Raw genomic sequence first — 19,637 nt, 5'->3', positions numbered from 1 at the left:
TGCTGACAAGAATTTCCTCAGAAAGGCCACGCAGAGCTTTAAATGACTAGCCCTGAGGTGTTATTCAAAAATAAAATATGTGACACAGAGTCCTCAGGGGACAGTTGGGACTCACTGCCAAAGGGACTCCTGATGCAAAAAGGCATCTTCCAACATTTGGGAGATCAAATAATGGAGCCTTAGAATGACAACAATAGGGAAAAGAAAATGAAAAACGGAAATAGTACAAGAATGTAAAAGAAGAAGCAACAGTAAGAGACAGGTCTGTGGTCGGCACAGCTAGCACAATCTCTCCTTGAACCCTGAGAACTGGGATCCATTGTAGGGCAGGGCTCCCCCCACCTGAAAGGTCGCTGCGGGGTGAGCTGTGTGCCTCTCTCCCAAGAGATACTTTTGTTATCATTTGTACTGAGGGAGAGGAAAAAGGAAAAGGATACCAAAAAAAAAAAAAAAAAAATCCTTTAAAGTCCATCAAGAGAAAGGACCAAATGGCCACTAGCGCAGGTATACATCCTGGTGACAAACAGGAAGTAACTAAAATAATAAATAAATACCCCAATGACAAAGCATGGAACGAAAGGGACATCTTAAATTAGTTTCTCGGTCTGCGAAGTGACTTAGCCCTCGTTGGGAAAGCACTTCCGATTATGTGAGGAAAACAATAAAAAACATGACAGTACAATGACATGTGAAATGACAGGGCATTATTCTTTGTTCTCCTGAAAGAACACACTGGCCATTCATCACCACACGTCCAAATTCCCACCACTCAGATGACCTCGGGACAGAGAGTTCTCTGCGTCCGCAGGTTGACATAACTCATCCTTGCTCCACGGGCAAGCCCCAAGTTTCTGATCCTCCGACCAGGGGGTGCTGGCAGGGCATAGGGACGTCACAGCAGTGACAAGTGTCAGGTGCTGAGAAGCATCTGAGCAGTCTCAGTCACCCTGTGTAGGGGGGGCCAGCAGAGGCGACCCCCGCCCAGAAATCTGACGGGCACTATGTATGAAATGCGGGGCCCCAGTCAGACCTCCTGCAGGAACCAGAGAGGGCGGCAGGGCCTTGTTTGCTACCGAAAGGCACAAACCCAGTGCAGCAGGTGGCCAGTGACACAATGACTGCCACCTGTTAGATGAGCAAAGAGCTGGGCATGAGGCCTGCGCCAAGCAACGCAACGAGGACGATGCCACCCGAAGGAGGGAGGATGCCACCAGCACCGCTGGTGGCAGTGCTGCTCTCTAGGGGCGTCTGGACACGTACAACGGAATGCAAATGCACCATGTGTATGTGTATGCAGGTTACACGCAATAACTGGGGTGCGTTCCCAGGCTGGAGACAGCCGGGTTTACCAAGCAACCTGCAACCCGTCAGGCAGCCCCAGGCAACAGGGGCCTCATGGAGAAACGCTAGAAGAAGGGTCTGTGGGTTCCAAACTGCCTACCCACCTCTCTCAGGATGAGCTACGGAAGTGAGATGAGGTGATGGCAGCAAGACGACTGATACTCGGTGCCAGACTAAATACTAAGTAATTTACACAGAAAAAGTGCTGCACAAGGTGTTGGGTTAGTTGGGGCTCATCCCATCTCTGCCTCTATCAGCGGTTCTCAACCTGTGGGTCGGGGTCGCCTAAAGCCATCGGAAAATACATAATGCATATCAGGTATTGACATTCCGAATCATAACTGTAGCAAAATTACAGTTATGAAGTAGCCACCAAAATTATTTTTTGGTTTGGGGTCACCGCAACATGAGGAACTGTATTGCGGGGTCACGGCGTTAGAAAGGTTGAGAACCACTGCTCTAGATTCTTTGCTAATGGAAAAAAGTTTCCCTTCTCTGGGTATATATGTATCATGTCTATGAAATGAAGAGGTTATAATAGGTGAGTGGTTTTCAATCTTTAGTTTCCATCAATAAAACTCTTCCTCCAAATGGAACCCCAAGAGATAGAACTTGGGACGCTGTGGCCCCAGGGGAGAATTCTAGAAGAACCCCTCATTCTCTTAGGGGTGACCTCAGGGCATCTCCTTGAAATAAGGGTTATTGGTTTGACAGCTGTGGCAAACAAGTGTAGAAAGCCCTTTAAACGCTGATGTTCTTTCTACATTTAAGATTTGTGAACAAATACAGATGAGTCCTAGACTTTCTGGGGTGACCACTTTGTAAGTTACATAAATGTCTGATTACTATGTCGCATCCTGAAACAGATATAATAGTGAATGTCAATCGTAATTGAAAGTAAAAATTACAAAAACATGATTTGCGGACAAATCGTATGTATAGAATTTGAACAAAAAGCAGCCAGTTGGTGAAGAGAACTTGCAGTTCGAACATGTGGAATCCTGACCCTGATGTTCGCAGCTCGGAAGCCTGTGGCGTTTTTAAAACTCACACGGTTCACTTCCTCATCTGTGCAATGAGCAGCATGCTGCTAACTTGCCCTGTGAACGATCAGAGATGAGGACACTTCCACCAGGCCCCGTACTGTATTCTTCCTGTACTCCCTTAAGAAAAGCTATAATGCTCATGGTATTTGTTCATTGCGTCTGAACCCTCCCTTACGGTTAAGCTGGGAGGGTCAAAAGTTAAAAAATAAAAGAAAACCCATCTGGCCTCCATCAATTCCACTCCAGTTTGCCCAAAAGTCCATCAAGAACACTGAACACACCCCATCATTTTGGGACACCTCGCATCCTGCTGTTACCCAATTACACGGCCGTTCGCTAACTAGCAAAACCAACTGTGTCGGATACATTGGCAATGTGTCAAAATATTTCCCCAACAGACTGCCACGCACGTGATGGTTCTTTGAAACAAAAAACAAAAAAAAAACTTTCTTCAGGTAGGGCCCAGTTTCCTTCTGGCCACTTCGGGGTGGGAAAATGAGGTTTGACTCTAAGCCCAAAAGATAAGGACCAGCCTCGCCCTGCGCGCGCGCGCACACACACACACACACACACACACACACACACACACACAGCTCCCCCGCCCCACCCCGCCCAGAAAGCAGAGCGGACTCACGTGCCCAGACGTGCCTCATGTTTTTTGCTGTCCTTTCCCCAGACTTCAATGTCCAAAATGCCCATCCTGTCAGAGAAGTAGTGAAAGTCAAACTCTTCCCGCCACTGCGGATTTGCACTCTTACACAGTGTCTAGAAAACATGCAGTTACAACGTTTATTTTCTTCAAAATGCCATTCGGTCGCGCGACAGCAGCTAACACAAGTCATTTCATGTCTAAACTGCGGGAGGTCACGACGAGGTGCCTGTCTGTCCCTCACAAAGTCACGCTTTCCTTCCTTCTTATTTTGGAAGCAAAGGCCATCGGAGGTTTAGGTAACGGGTAAAATGTCACCCCTCTCTTAGCTGATCCCCAGATTCAATCATTTATCCACCAAGTTAAAAAGAATCGCATTGCCCCACAAGAAACTATAACTTTTATATATTTTATTTTATCACTTTATATTCATTTTGAAATACCCCCAATTTTTGTGAGCAGTATATATCTATATCGCTATACATACTACAGATATATATATACACATACACAGATAGATGACATATTTCAATGGATGTTTTACACTTGCTTAATCTTAACAGAAAATGCTATGAACTGGTTAACCCAAGCATTTTTATTGGCACTGGCTTAAGAACTATATATAAATTATCAGTCTGAGGTCTTGATTACTATTTGTCACAGGCATTATGCAAGAAACCCGTCACTTGTTTTACATGGCAACCAGTTTCTAAATCCCAGTGGACCCGTTCCAGTCACTGGAGTGAGAGGAGGACTGGAAGACCACCACGGCCGGATGGAAAATGTAACAAGCGCGGTCTGAAAACCCGGCGAGGGATTCCGGTTCCCCCGGGGTGGCCCCAGACTGCCCATGTGGCTGACTCCCCGGCAGCGCTGTCATTTTAGTTTTATCTGCACGGAGCTTCTCCTTGCAACTAAAAAGCGAGCAGAAATGCTGGTCACTGAGGATCAGCATCAACTCTGACGATCTCGGTGCCGGCTCTCAGCACACGGGAAAACAGGGACAAGTCAGACCTCTGCTGGAGCCAACATCATGTAATGTCGTTTGAGTTGATTTTCACATAGGACTTAATGTATCAGATTAGAGAATTCAGAAACCATGGGGCAAGGGGGGGGGGGATAACCTATTAGACGACAAATTAAATGCAATATCCCCCTAGGGGGAATGTAGGAGATATTGGACTAATTCTACACTTTACCTTAGTCCAAAGAGCTAAGGGTGAGTAATTGTTTTCTACGAGTTCTTAGCCTGAGCCCGGCTGGCTGAGGGAATCTTAGTGGAGAGATACAGTCGTCAGGGATACACTCTGGGTGAGATGCGGCCTGAGCTACCCCGTTCAAATGAGTAGCTGCGTATTTCTTCCATAACTCGCCCTCAATTTTTCACATTTTTTTAAATAAACAATTCACCAAAGCGAGCTCTGATTCTGTCCTTGTGCTCGTGCACATGAGGTCTAGCATTGGATTTTGCCCTGAAAACTGTACGGCAGGGACACCCTCTTGGCCACTCCACGTCATTTTCTGACTTGCCCGCATCTGTTACATCTTCTATCCAGGACAAGCTCAAACTGCAAACATCCCCGGGTCTATTTTCAACATCTTCCACTGATGTTTTGGTTGTTGTTGTTGTTATGTGGTTTTTGGCAAGTGGCTTAACTTTCAAGTACCCCAGTTCCTTCAATCCATAAAACACAGAAAATATTCCTGTCTGACAGTTATGCAAAACTAATTAATTACCATGGTTTGCAGACTACGGTATTTGAAATAAAAACCACACCAAATTACTAAGATTAAAAATTAAATGGAATTCGGATCAACAGAACAAGAAGCCAAAAATTTTTTTAAAAGACAGCTAAAAATGTCATTCTTTTCATTCAAAACAAATCACTTTTCATACTTTATACATCGTCTTTATTTTTTTATCATAGCAAAAAAACCCAGCAGCACTTGAAGTCTATTTTTGATGTAAACATTAACAAGAGAAAGAAAACTATATATAATTTTGAAAGTATTTTTAGTTATTACAAATTCTGTAGCCCAAGTACCATATATGTTACTGTTTTATTAGTGTTAAGAATTTGAAAACATTTAGTTATCCTTTTCCCGCTTTCTATGAAACACAGTTTGCTTCTTTTCAAAACAAAACAGCTCATGTATTCAGGTCGATTATTTAATAAGCTTTCTCTAGCTCTAGTTACTGGAAGAAAATAAATTATACTCAGCAATCAAACACCCATATTAATTTACTGCATGTATACAATTATTTTTGTATTCTGGAATAATCCTAATACAGTTAGGAGGGTTCAAAAATAAATTACTTCTTATTCTTGGGATTTCTCTTTTTAATAGATATTGGTCTCCTTAAGGAATTGGCAGAACTTACCTTACTTTTATACCTCTGATCCCCCAGTTTTAACTGGACGAACATCTCTGTCATGTTTCCTCCTGAGACGTTCTTCCCTTCCAACAAAGTTATACTTATAATCCCGTTCCAGAGTTGGTTTTTTTTCAAGGCCTCTGACAGCCGTAGGCTGCGTATCAAAGAGGACTAAGGCAAAAAAAAAAAAAAGATGAGAGATCAGCTTGCTGATAAATTTTGGAGTGCAACTTGGGTGATCACAGGCATTCCAGCTTTTATTATTTGATTACAAACAAATAGCACTCCCCGCCCGGGGCAAGTGTTACTACCCTTCATTGGTCATGCAAACCTGCAATCTCAGTGACGGGATTTCTCTGTCCAGAGCCGGACTTGCAGTGATACAGGGAAGGATGAAAGTGAGCATCACTTGCATTTGGTACCAGCCTGTCCTCCCACCCAGCTCCTGGGTAGCAATCTTTCCACGGCACCTTTGGCTATCTCAGTAGCAGGAAGGGAAGAAAGGCATTCTGGGAAATGGACCGAAGAACAAGGAGACACCACTTTGCAGGGAAACAAACTTCCTCTGGGCATTCAGAAGTAGCGGTTTTGAGTTTTTCCTTCACACTTAAATCTGTCCCCACTTACCTTTATTCCCTTGGGCTACTACTAAAAAGCTCACGCCCGTTTGAGCTTTGCCCATCACTGGGACGGAAGGGTGTGTAAAGTAGTACTTAGCACAATGCCTGGAACCCAGTTCGGCTCGGCTACTATTAACTTTTTTTCCCTTTTTTTGAATTGTGTTACACATGCCCACTTGCAGACACCCTCAACAGAATACAGAAAAAGGCAAGTATCCCCTATTGTTAAATTATAAAGAGGAAAATCACACTTTCTTTTTAATTATGTGTATTTTCAAACACGTACAAAAGGTAGAACAGTACACAACAGCCCCGTGGTCTTATTCACCAGATTCAACGTTTTGCCAGTCTTATTTCATCTATCCCTTGCCTATTTTCTTCTGGCTGAAACACTGAACAGCAGAGCCCGTCTTTGTTTCTATTTAAGCCCCACACCATGACCGCACTCCACGCAACCAGCCGTAATTCCCTTTAATATCCCTAAATGCCCAGAATGTGTCTACATTTCCCTGACGGTCTCAACAAGGCCTTTTTTTTAATGGTTAGTCTGTCTGAGGATCTCCACACAATCCACAATGCTGCGTTTAGTCGGTGGAGTTCATTTCTGTTCTCCGTTCCATAAACAGAATGACGTGAGCATGGACTGCTTTTCTGTGAAGGAGAGAGACCCGGACTGCAGAATGCAGATGGTGCTCTAGGCATCGTAGTACAGCAATGAATTTCGAACGCCATATATTCCTGTCACCTGCTCAATATAACTCTGAGGTTGTTTAGACACCAATTTGCTCAGACACCAGTGAGTCACAATTTATCACAACAAATGGTATGTCAGTACTATATTAATTACATATACCAGCTTACCTCATCCAACACACGTCACTCCACCACTCTGAACAGATAATGCAACAGTGCCACGCCGGGCATCCTGCTGATCATTTTATGACCACCTTAAACATTTAAGGACATCTAGACGCCCAAACTTCACGACCATGTCGCTTTTCTCTTAAAATGCACACACACACATACACACACACACACGACTTCTGAAGGTGCTGAGACAAAGAAGAAATGGCAGAAAAGTATCTTAAAAAAAAACAACAACCCTGTCCTCTGGAAAACATAAACACTCTTTCGTAACTTTTATTTGCCGTTGGCTTGTAGATCTAATATAGTCCATAATGAAAATGTATGAAAGAAAGTTAAGCAATTTTCCATTTGTTAAGAACAACATATACCATCACAACATATAGACGGACACGTATATAAATACATATGTCTACGTATTTATACATCTCTGTGCGCATGCAGAGATGTAGATACACTTAATACATTTTATAGCTTATTCAGCACACAGGCTGAAAACCTCTCCCTTTAAAAAGAAAATGAGATTTTGATTCATATATCCTATTGCAATTTCCTTTCTTTTTTTTGTTTTTGTCTTCTTAAAAGTTTGACTTGCCAACCAACAAGCTAATGCATGACCTGTCCCATGGCCATGCTTCAAAGCCCCGACAGATATATTCCTCCCTAAACATTGCAACTATTTCAAAATCCTTTTTATAAAGAAGGGAGTAATGTCCACGAGGGATCAAAGGGCACCCTACGGTCTGGCAATCGTCTAAGACAAATGGCAGCGCTTCTATGAAATATGCCCTAAAATAATTTTGTGGCTTGGTATGTCCTAATTTCAAATGGGATGTTTATCTTGGAAAGGCTTCTATCTAACTTGTCCATAAAACAGCCCCACTTAGCTCGGCAAGCTCTGTGAAAATGGGATCCAAAGCTGGTTATGAAGGGGGCCTAGAGATAGGTTCCATATGGAGGAACAGCATGGGAGAGCGAGGCGAGGGCCCCCGTCAGACACGGCTTGGCTGGAGCTCCTGATCTATCCGTGGACACTCGTTGCATTACACCATAACATCTGGATTATTGCTTGTAATGTCCCTGGGAAATATCCACTTTCCATCAAAGCCTTTATCTATCTCAGTCGGACTTTGAACATTTTAGTATTTAGCGCAGTCATATTTGATGTAACGAATTTGCTCTCTGCGGTCCAAGAATTTCACCACCCCCCTCTTAAAGTAAAGGCGGGGTAGGAAAAGAGAAGTATGTTCATAGATAGAAAACAACATAAAACCTTTATTCTGCTTATCCTACCCTAATTATTTCTGCAAAGCCCACGAGAAGGTTATAAGGTTATATCCCAATAAAGTTTCATTTGCTAGCAACATATTCTGGAATATATGCAGAGGCTTTTAAAAAGTTTCTTCTTTTTGTTCTTTTTTTTTTTCTCTCTCTCTCTCTCTGAATTGAGAGAGGGAGGGAGGGGAGAAGGAAGAGAGGGATGGAGGGGAGAAGAGAGGGAAGCATCAACTCCTCAACTTGTTGTTTCACTTAATTGTTCCATTTAGTTGTGCACTCATTGATTGCGTCATTGATTGCTTCTCATATGTGCCCTGACCAGGGGTCGAACCCATGACCTCAGTGTGCCTGGATGACACTTTATCCACTGAGCCAACTGACCAGGGCCTTAAAAGTTTCTTAATTAATTTAACATTTCTCTTCCATTCCCATCCCTGGAGCTGTATGAGGCTTACGAGCAGGGTCTGACCGGGGGTTGGGGGGGTGGGGGGGTGGGGGGGTACACTGCTGGACAACAGCAGCATGGGGCCATCCCCTTGTGAGCTCCCAAGCAGAGCTGGGCTCTCAAATTCTTTCGTGGTCTTCAAACACTCCCTCTTCTCCCTACAATAAATCGACTGCTCACCACTCACTCTGTTAGCTCGATAGCTCAGGTTTTCATGTCTGTGCCGAGCCTGTAAGTGAAATTTGTCATCTTGATGCAGCACGGAATGTTGGAAGGAGAAGAGGAAACGACCCGTCACAAGAGGGGCCCACCCCACCTGAGCCGAACAAACACCCGGAGATAGAGCAAAGTTTCTGGGTCCTGACCCTAATTTCTCAGCAGACATAACGGATAAAATATAGTACCTCAGGGTTTTGTTATGTTTCTCCTTCCTCCCCAAGGATCAGAACCTTTTACTACGTCTATGTTGATTCATTCATAGGCTCTCTCTGCCTCAGCCCCCACCCCCACCCTGCCAAATCCACAGCTTTCTCGGAAATGGAGCCTTCCATCTGAAACACACACACGCTAGTGACTACTAGTGAGAACAGGGTGTGACGCTTAACTTCGACATACACCGACTTTCATAAAAACGAAACAGCTTCAAAACCATTCATTTACTTCCGGGTTGTTGAAAATTTCAGGAAGAAAAGAAAAGAAAAGGGGGGGGGGCCTGAAACTACAAACTGAGGTGCTTCCTACCGGCGGAGAATTAGAGAACCCTCAGGAGTTTCTGATCCAGGAGTGAGCAGACTCTCAAAACAGTGGCTGGATCTTCATTCCAGGAACATATAAAATGGATTACAGCTTGACCAATAAATACCATGGGGTAATTATTCAAAGCAATCTTTTGGGTGTAACAAAATACCAAAAAAAAATTTTTAAGTTAAACATTAAAAGGACAGCAGACCTAGTAGATGCAAAATCCTCTATGGGTAATTTTCCTATCACCTCAGTTATGGAAATATAAAAATGTATGCCGTAGTTGTTGCTAGTGCATCTTATTGGACTCTCCCCTTCATTATTTGTCCCACGTCATTCATTATAGGAAAGTGGGCAGTCCATGAAAACAGACGCATAAAAAACAAATTAACTTTGCACGTAAAAAGAACAGTTAGGCCAGACGGCAACTACGCCGGCGCTAATACATAGCAAAGCGAAGGCAGAAGCTCAACTCCTGTAACAGGTTTCCCTGAAATATTCCTTTCAAGTGTGTTCAGCATGTAGAACTACTGCTCCCTGTCGACAGCCTGGACAGCGTGACATGAGAGAACCCATGCGTCCCTGGGGCAGGCTCCCAGAAAGCCTCCTCCCCGCAGCCCCCGGATCATCTGAGGAGGATCCTGCAGGCATCAATTTCCCTAGGACTACACACAAGTCTTTGCAGAAGGAGAGAAAGCAAGCCTTTTAAATTTCCCACATGGACCCGGACGTGGAAGATGAGATTTATATCTGTAGACGAAAATTTTAACACAGTCCCAAGGACATGAATAATCCGTGTGTACGAAGATCCCGGCTATAAAAGTTTTATATTCCAAGTTTAATATTTTTTTAATTATGAGGGGGATATCATCGCTCAATTGTCACACTTAAAAATAAAGATTAGATTAGGAGATGATGAAAAAAATGGATAAAGTCTATAAATAACCAAGGATTCTCAGGGTTTGGAGCCAGGAAAATGCTTTTTTTCCTTTACCTTTTTTTTTTTTTTTTTTTTTTTTTTTTTTACAGAGACAGAGAGAGTCAGAGAGAAGGATAGATAGGGACAGACAGACAGGAATGGAGAGAGATGAGAAGCATCAATCATTAGTTTTTCGTTGTGACACCTTAGTTGTTCATTGATTGCTTTCTCATATGTGCCTTGACTGCGGACCTTCAGCAGACTGAGTAACCCCTTGCTCAAGCCAGTGACCTTGGGTCCAAGCTGGTGAGCTTTTGCTCAAACCAGATGACCCCACGCTCAGGCTGGCGACCTCGGGGTCTTGAACCTGGGTCCTCCGCATTCCAGTTCAATGCTCTATCCACTGCGCCACCGCCTGGTCAGGCTCCTTTACATTTGAAATATAAAAAAAAAAAAAAAAAAAAAAAAAAGAAGGCCACGTGATGCAACAAGGTTTTCCGTTTTGCCCTGATTTCTAGCAAGTTCACATGCACTCATATTATCTAGTATTTCTTGATCAATGTGTGTCATCTTGTGGGCCTTCACTTCCGTGTTCCATATTTCTATCTCTTCTTCACTTAAAATGCTTCAGTGCTGGTCTTCCCAGGACTAGGACTCAAGCCAAGCAAGTGACTTTTGGGGTTAAAAATTTAAGTAGTCGGCCCTGGCCAGTTGGCTCAGTGGTAGAGCATCGGGTCACCATGTGGATGTCCTGAGTTCGATTCCCAGTCAGGACACATAGGAGAAGTGACCATCTGCTTCTCCACCCCTCCCATCCTGCTTTTCTACCCCTCCCCTCCTGCTTCTCTCTCTCTCTCTCTCTCTCTCTCTCTCTCTCTTTCTCTCCGCCTCCCACAGCCATGGCTCGATTGATTCGAGCACATCAGCCTCGGGTGCTGAGGATGGTATGGTAGAGCCTCAGCCTCAGGTGCTAGAAATAGTTCAGTTGCAAGATGACCCCAGATGGGCAGACATCAGCTCCTGATGGGGGTCACCGGGTGGATCCCAGTCAGGGAGCACGCAAGAGACTGTCTATCTCCTCTCCTCTCACGTGGAATAGAAGAAAATAAATTAATTAATTTAAAAAAATCATTCTTGCGTTCTTTCCTAAAGTTTCCCTGTCCCCAGATTTCAGCCCACCCCTCCCAGCGGCAAGGTCAGGATGTGAATGCAACCACACCTTCTGAAAAGCCCCCCTTCTCAACCGTCATCTCTCCCTTGAGCTCATCAGTTAGGATGACCGCATCTTATTCGTCTCTGTATTCCCCAGACAGTAGTCCTGCCAGTACTGTACACACTCAGGGAGAAGTTTCTGGCCCAATCTGATACTAACGTCACGGAGAGAAGAGCTGTGAGGGACAGTTTAGGAATCAGCAGCTGTTCTCTGGGCCTGGAGCACACCCGAGGTCTGAGGGTCCCCACAGATTCACGGCCGTATCTGAACGTGACCGAGGCCCCGGAACTGAGGAAAGCCTGTAACAGTCATTCTACCCAGGGTGATTCTGACCTAGACTTCACAACAGGGCAGAAGAATAATCAGGGTTAAGATTCATCAGCGGCTTATATGGCACCACAGATGGACAGACAGATATAGAGAGAGACTGACACATAAATTAGTTCAAATATATAGATAGATAGATTAGATAAACAGATAGTAAAGATGGAGTGAGATGGAGACAGACAAAAAAATTAGTAAGTTTAGATATATAGGTAGACAGAGACAGACAGGTATATAGATATAGAGATAATAAAGGTTTTATGACTATCTTGTTATATGTATATATATGCAATTCTCCAATCCTTTGGGTTTAACCAGGGAAATCTAAAGGAAAAAGGTGTTACTATGGGTGGGCACTGAGTTAATTAAGAATGTGTGAAAATGAGGCCCTGGCCGGTTGGCTCCGTGGTAGAGCATTGGCCTGGCGTGCGGAAGTCCCGGGTTCGATTTCCGGCCAGGGCACACAGGAGAGGCACCCATCTGCTTCTCCACCCCTCCCCCTCTCCTTCCTCTCTGTCTCTCTCTTCCCCTCCTGCAGCCGAGGCTCCATTGGAGCAAAAAGATGGCCCGGGCGCTGGGGATGGCTCCTTGGCCTCTGCCCCAGGCGCTAGAGTGGCTCTGGTCGCAACAGAGCGATGCCCCGGATGGGCAGAGCATCGCCCCCTGGTGGGCGTGCCAGGTAGATCCCGGTTGGGCGCATGCGGGAGTCTGTCTGACTGCCTCCCCGTTTCCAGCTTCAGAAAAATGCAAAAAAAAAAAAAAAAAAAAAAAAGAATGTGTGAAAATGAAAAAAAACAAAGCAAACCATTAATTGGAAAAGTGTCCCAGGCACCATACTCCCTGCTCAGTTCCTCAAAGGGGCACACTTCTTGCAAAAAGTGACTGTCCTACTTCCCAGGCTTATATAGAAATATGGGGTGTGGTTCAATTAGACAGAGGTGCAGTGACAGAGGGCACGCCCTCCACGATCTTGGACTGTCCTCTTTCTGTTTCAGTATTCCTCCAATACTAAACTTGCTTCACCGCAGGACACCCGCCAGGAACTAACTATGGTAAAACCCCATTTTATAAGGCACCAGAGGCCAATCCTTTTAGCAAAACAACAATCTCTAATCTCATTCTCTGTCAAGTGCTCAGACCTGCAGTGAGCATTCAAGTCTCTGCCAAGGGTTCAGAAGCAAAACTGACATCGTCAACCTGTAGGACAGTCAAGGGCAAAAAAAAAGCATAGGCACAATTATTTGCCAAGCCTTCCCAGGTGTCACTCATTTGGCCAGGCAGTTAACCCAGAGTCAGTCACCCTGGGGACAAGAGCCCACCAGAGGGGTCAGACACGACAAGAGGTGCCACATCAGCCCACTACCAGAGAGCGTAATCTACGAGATAGTCACGAGACCCCACTAGCACCCTGCCCTGGGGGGCTACCGTGCGATGAGTCGGTTGGCAGACTTGAAAAAGCCGCCTGACCTGTGGTGGCGCAGTGGATAAAGCGTCAACCTGGAAATGCTGAGGTCACCGGTTCGAAACCCTGGGCTTGCCTGGTCAAGGCACATATGGGAGTTGATGCTTCCAGCTCCTCCCCCCTTCTCTCTCTCTCTGTCTCTCTCCTCTGTCTCTCTCCTCTCTAAAATGAATAAATAAAATAAAATAAAAAATAATACCTACGTCAAAATAATTATTAAAAAAAAAAAAAGAAAGAAAAAAAAATCCAATGCGGAAAAACGAGCAGAGAAAGAAGTCCTGCTTCACCCAACAGGCTAGTTCCTGAGGCTCAAGACCAGCCGAAGCCCAACATTTCTACCAGCTCCACCTTCCTGGGAAGCTGGCTGCCCGCCCTACTATCTCCCAGATGTCCGAGAAACAGAGGGCCAGGCTGAGCCAAAAAAAAAAAAAAAACCCAGAAAGTGGGAGGAGGGACAGAAGGCAGGGAAGAAGGTATGACCTAAATTCAGGCAGAACCCTCAGTGCTAAAAAAAAAAAAAAAAAAATCACACTAAAAAAGTGTGCTAAAAAATAATAATAATAATGCCAAAAGCTAGGGCTTACCCCTAAATTTGATACTGGACTCAAACAGGCAAAGAAAACCATGGCAGGTTTGCAAACAGAGGTCCCCCCGGTACAGAGAGCTGTCCTCACAGCCAGGGAGCTGCAGAGAAACCGAGCAGAAGACGGAGACACCTGAGGTAAGCCACGTGGGGACAGCCTCTGAGAGGTGGGGACAGCCTCTGAGAGGTGGGGACAGCATCTGAGAGGTGGGGACAGCCTCTGAGAGGTGGGGACAGCCTCTGAGACAGGCCGGGCCGGGGAAGGCATGGCGGCTCCTCCCGGTCGAGGCCCCGACAGCAAACACTTAGGCTCGTGGGCCGTCAGGTCTCCGTCCCAAAGACTCCACCCTGCCGCTGTCGGCCAGAGGTAGTTTATACACAAAAGGGTGCCGCTGAGTTCCCAAAAATCTTTTATTTGGGAAGAAGACAGATACAGGGCTGCGTTTGGCCCTCAAGCTGACGTCTGATGACCCCTGGGTCACAGAGACAGAGAGAGAGCAAATACCAGGGTCAGGGTCACCTGGGAGAAGCCGACAGCACAGCTGGGCTGGCTAGCGGACGAGGGAAAGTGCGGACACACCCAGCCGCTCCCCTCTAGTGTCCTGCCAGCTCCGCTCACTGCGTGCAGCCAGCTGGAGGCCCACTGGCGGACAGACGGATGGGGGAGTGTCGCAGGCATCCTGTGGAGATTGGACTCTGCAATAACAGAGGAAAGGAGAGGAACGGACACGGAGCCAAACAGGCCAAAACTTGGCCCCACTAGTCATCGAACTTCACACAGGAAAACAGAGGTTGGCCCTGGCTGGTTGGCTCAGTGGTAGAGCATCGGCCTGGCGTGCAAAAGTCCCGGGTTCGAGTCCCAGCCAGGGCACACAGGAGAAGTGCCCATCTGCTTCTCCACCCCTCCCCCTCTCCTTCCTCTCTGTCTCTCTCTTCCCCTCCTGCAGCCAGGCTCCATTGGAGCAAAGATGGCCCGGGCGCTGGGGATGGCTCCTTGGCCTCTGCCCCAGGCGCTAGAGTGGCTCTGGTCGCAACAGAGCGACACCCCAGAGGGGCACAGCATCGCTCGCTGGTGGGCAGAGCGTCGCCCCCTGGTGGGTGTGCCAGGTGGATCCCGGTCGGGCGCATGCGGGAGTCTGTCTGACTGTCTCTCCCCGTTTCCAGCTTCAGAAAAATACAGAAAAAAAAAAAGGAAAACAGAGGTCACACCACCAGTATGAAATGGGACCTTTAGGTACATGTGTCATGTCTCCTACTCCTTGGAGCACTGACAGGACTGCACAAAACGGTGGGTCACAAGAGGGGCTATGTCACAATGTACACTTATCTCTGTGCGGGCTAATCTGAAGCAAAGGAAATCTTTAACTAGAGGGGCCCTGGGCTCAGCCAGCCCACTCAGACAACTCCGAAAACAGCACAGGTGTGTGTGCACGTCTGTGTGTACACGTGTGCGCGCGATTTGTGTGCACACTCAGTAATTCCTCAGTTCCACTTTTTACCACTGCATTTTCCTCCATTAGACTATTTGATGTAAAAGAAGTAACTACTGTTCCTTTTTTTTTTTTTTTTTTATCTCTGTAACTATTAACATACATTACAAAGAGAAAAGTAAGGTTTAGAAACAATAGCTAGTCACAGCAAAGAACATATACAGTAAATATCCCCAAATCACTGGTTCTGTGGTTCAGGCTCTACTAAATCCAAGTCTCAGTTCTCGTTTGAAAAGGCTCTGGATGAAACCTCAACCGGTACTGAAAGGCAATCCCTATACGCAGTACATTAAAATCAAGGTCAGTAAAGAAACATTTTAGAAGACTCAACAAAGACTGCCATCCTGGGCTCCTTTAGGTAATGCAGACTTATAAACTTCTGGATTTAAGAAGCAATTACCCAAATAAAGTTAAGTTATTACAAAAATACGACGGAGGTGAAAAAGTCAATGACACTTCCGAGGTAACACATTACTCAGAATTAGTAAATGTTTAGATACTCACAGCTAAGTAATAATCCTCTTTATGTCTAACTGCCACCACCTAAATTTAATATGGAAATCCTAAAAAGGAAGCTATATGTAGTTTAAAAATACCACGCTAGGTTGATCAAGGTACTCTTAACAACTTTACAGAGGGTTAATCACAGCATCTGGAAATTTTCCAAGTGACTCATTTTCAAAAACCAAATTATAAGCCGTCTCACGTGCTTCTCCCTCCAAACTGCAAACTCGAAGTAGCAAAGAGTTAAACCTAACAGTCAAAAAATTCTTCACTGACATATAGAAATTGCATTTCTCAAATAAGATCATAAATAGCTTTCAATAAGCTCAATTCATCTAAAGCTTTTATTAAACACAGGGTACAAGGCTTGGGCATTTATGATGTTTCTGAGCCCCAGTGCACTGAAGTCAAAATTCTAGAAAGCACCATGGGAGGGGAAAAGACAAAAAAAGACACAGCTCAATGGGAAGAGACAGCCCTGCAGCACCAATATAAATACTGCTCTCTGGGATCCTCTGGCCCGTCCATATTTCTGATATCTTTATCTGGGCCGTCAACGTTTTTTTTTTTTTCCCTCTCTCCCTCCTCATTCCTTGGGCCATTCTTCCATAACCTCGCCTGTCCTCCCTAGGCAACAATATTCCCCAAGCTCACAATTCTTCTTTCCAGCCTTTATGTTCTCCCACAAACTGCCAGCGCTCTTCCACAGGCCAGAGCTCCCTAACTAAAGATGGTTATTGATGTACAGGACCAGTGTTTTAGTGCAGCAGCAGAATCAATAAAAGGAGAAAATACTGCTTTGTCAGGCTTCCACCAAAGCATGCCGGGAAACTTTACTGCCTCGGATGGTTACAGAAACTCTTAATGCGGGAGCGCTCCCATCTGCGGCGAGACGTGATGTTCTTCTACCCTCTAGTGACTGTAACGGAATAAGGCAGACGTTTGAGGGGTTTTTTGTGTTTTTTTTTTTTTTTTGAGACAGCTTCATGCTATTATTTATTGTCTCCGCTTCTGAAAAGAATCAGCGTCTTGGAAACCCAGCGGGCGGGTAGGATAACCAAACACCTTCTCCTAGTTATTTTCCAAAGTGTTCAAGAATGCAAAGGATGCACGTTTTAGGAAGCGTCAGAAGTTGGATTCCTTTTGAGTTTTAAGAGGCGAAGTTTCTCGAGTTTGCCCAGCATCCTAAATGACTGGTGCTGCTCAGGTTACAAATCTCTCTCTCTCTCTCTCTCTCTCTCTCTCTCTCTCTCACACACACACACACACACACCCTTACAAAATCAAAAACCTTTCTTTCATCTCCTTATCTTACAGAGAACTCAACCGCTGAAGCACAGTGAGGTCAGAAATCAGAGCTGGTCTATACTGGTGCACACATGTGTGTGTAAATAAATGCACATAAAAAGACTGTTGGTGTGCCCACCCCCACACACAAAGCACCACGCTCACTATTTCTCTCAACAAAGCAGCCAAGCTAACTTAAGTTATAATTTTTTAAAACAGTGTCGGTTTACTTTTACACTGATTTATACATTTAGTCACCTAAGTTATAACACGCTCATTTAATAACCTGATAATTCATACCATACTCCTACCTCAGTGCACCTACACTGTTTATGAATTGGACCACAGTGTATATATAATTGCTCAAGCAGATACGATCAGCGGTACATCATGAAGAAATACCTAAAGAAATTCACCAAAAACAGCCACAGATAGCTTTTTCAGATCATAGGAAACATATTTATAAAATATACCATAAAACCCTTTCGATGAATCTTTTCATTGTTCCTGTAACACCAGAGCTCAGTTCTACCCAATGGCAAATACCTTCCTAAAAGGCTAAATCTAACTGCACCGCACTCCAATGATCTAAGCTTAATGAACTGGAGCATTCTAACGTGGCCGGTACATACAGAATGTCACCACGACAGCACGTGTAAGTTCAAACATCTGCTATGCCCTTAGTAAATGGAATTTTAAAAGGGAGGCAGTTAGGAGGAAAAGAATACTGTTGCATGTAAAGGGTGGGATGTATCGATCACATACACATTTGTATTTGTTATGAAGATGAACTTTTAACTAAATGCTGCAAAAGAAAAAGAAAAGAAAGAAAAGAACGATATTTACCTTGCTAGCACTTAACCGCTTCCGGTTTGACCAACGCTGAGGATTGTGTCCATTGAATGGTGAAAAATGGCAAAAGGAAAGAGAGAAATAAAATCATTAAAGGTCTAAAAGTATCATTATATTACTTAGATGGTGCAGACTACATTTAAACGCTGAACACCCAGCCTTTCTCTGAAGTTGCAGAGAAAACAGTTGAGCAAGAAAACAGTTAAAAACAGAAGAAGAATCACAATGCTGTGGTTGCTAGATCATTTTCTCCCAGTACTGTCAAATAAGAAAGTATATAAGGACATACAGGCCTGACCTGTGGTGGCACAGTGGATAAAGTGTCGACCTGGAGTGCTGAGGTCACCAGTTCAAAATCCCCGGCTTGCCTGGTCAAGACACATATAGGAGTTGATGCTTCCTGCTCCTCCCCCTCCTCTCTCTCCTCTCTGCAATGACTAAATAAAAATCTTAAAAATAAAAACTGAAGTATAAGGACATATAAATATTTCTGTCCGTGAGAGTCCATTTATGTTTCAAATTACCTTAAAACATTATCATTTCACTTCACCTGTAAAAGCAAAGTCTGAAGGCATATTTCTTCTACCTGAAATATTCAGATAGTATTAGGAAAATATTTAAATTCATGGACAATGTTTGTTCATGTTGAGGTTTTCCATAGTTTTATATACTAGAAAAATAATTCCATTTACCTCTACTGATTAAATCTCAATTTTCAAAATAAGAAAAAATAATGAGTCATTTCTATACAATTAAGAAAAATTAGGCCAATACAGCTCTGAGGGAGGGAAGGAAAAAAGTTCTGAACAACGTTAAATGCACCACTGTCCTCTTTTTTATAATTATTATTGTTGTTTTTCAGAGAGGCAGGAACACTGAGCTGGTCCCATATGTGCCCTGACCAGGGAATAGGCCGGCAACCTCTGTGCTCCAGGACCACGCTCCAACCCACTGAGCTATCCCACCAGCACTTCGTTTTTATTGAATTTTAGAGAGACAAAGAGAAGGAGGGAAAGAGAGGGGAGGGGGAAGGGAAGTATTTGTTGTTCTACTCAGTTGTGCATTTTTTGGTTACCTGCCGTTTGTGCGCTGACCGGGGATCGAACCCACGCCCTTGTTGTTTCGAGACAGCGCTCTTCACTGACTGAGCTAACCGGCCAGGGCCACCACTATTCTCTCTAAGGCTCTCATTTGTCATGCTAAGGTTGCCGAATTTCATCTACAATTAACGTTCTCTCTTAGCAAAAGCCTCTCATTGCTCCCATCCCTGTCCAGTGCTAGGAAACTCCACCCTGGCTAGCTAACCAGCTAACTGCGTGTTCAAACTCGGATACATTTGGGAGATTAAAACTCAGTTATGAATCCAATGGAGCAGACCACGTTTACTATTATGATTACGGAAAATAATACCTTCAGGCAAATGACCCGTCCTACTCTGCGGATACCTCTTCCCAGTAAGTTAGAAACCAGAATATAAATCATCTTTGGGGAAACTCCACTTACATTCCAAAGACCGGCAACTAGAAACGTTGGTAAAGAAACAACTGGAAAATATTCTTTTTGTTTTGTTTTGTTTTAATGTTTATTTTATTGAATTTTAGAAAGAGAGGAAGGGAGACAGGAACACGGCTGTGACCTGACC

At 44.5% G+C, this 19,637-nt stretch overlaps 1 protein-coding gene across 4 annotated transcripts in view; it reads right to left on the bottom strand.

Moving 5' to 3' along the window:
* Positions 1 to 19,637, bottom strand: part of MCTP2 (multiple C2 and transmembrane domain containing 2) — a 189,723-nt gene that overhangs the window by 99,175 nt on the left and 70,911 nt on the right. For 2 of the 4 annotated variants that reach the window (XM_066355202.1, XM_066355203.1), the window contains exons 8-10: positions 17,990 to 18,025; positions 5,420 to 5,584; positions 3,022 to 3,152 (exon numbers count right to left, since the gene is read on the bottom strand). In XM_066355202.1, the coding sequence (XP_066211299.1) occupies positions 3,022 to 3,152; positions 5,420 to 5,584; positions 17,990 to 18,025 (332 nt within the window). Of the gene's footprint in view, positions 1 to 3,021; positions 3,153 to 5,419; positions 5,585 to 17,989; positions 18,026 to 19,637 lie in introns of those variants that run through there. The other 2 variants (XM_066355205.1, XM_066355206.1) reach the window with 2 other exon arrangements.

This window comes from Saccopteryx leptura, chromosome 13 (assembly GCF_036850995.1).
Source record: "Saccopteryx leptura isolate mSacLep1 chromosome 13, mSacLep1_pri_phased_curated, whole genome shotgun sequence".
NCBI lineage: Eukaryota > Metazoa > Chordata > Mammalia > Chiroptera > Emballonuridae > Saccopteryx > Saccopteryx leptura.
This window is presented reverse-complemented; position numbering and strand designations above follow the sequence as displayed.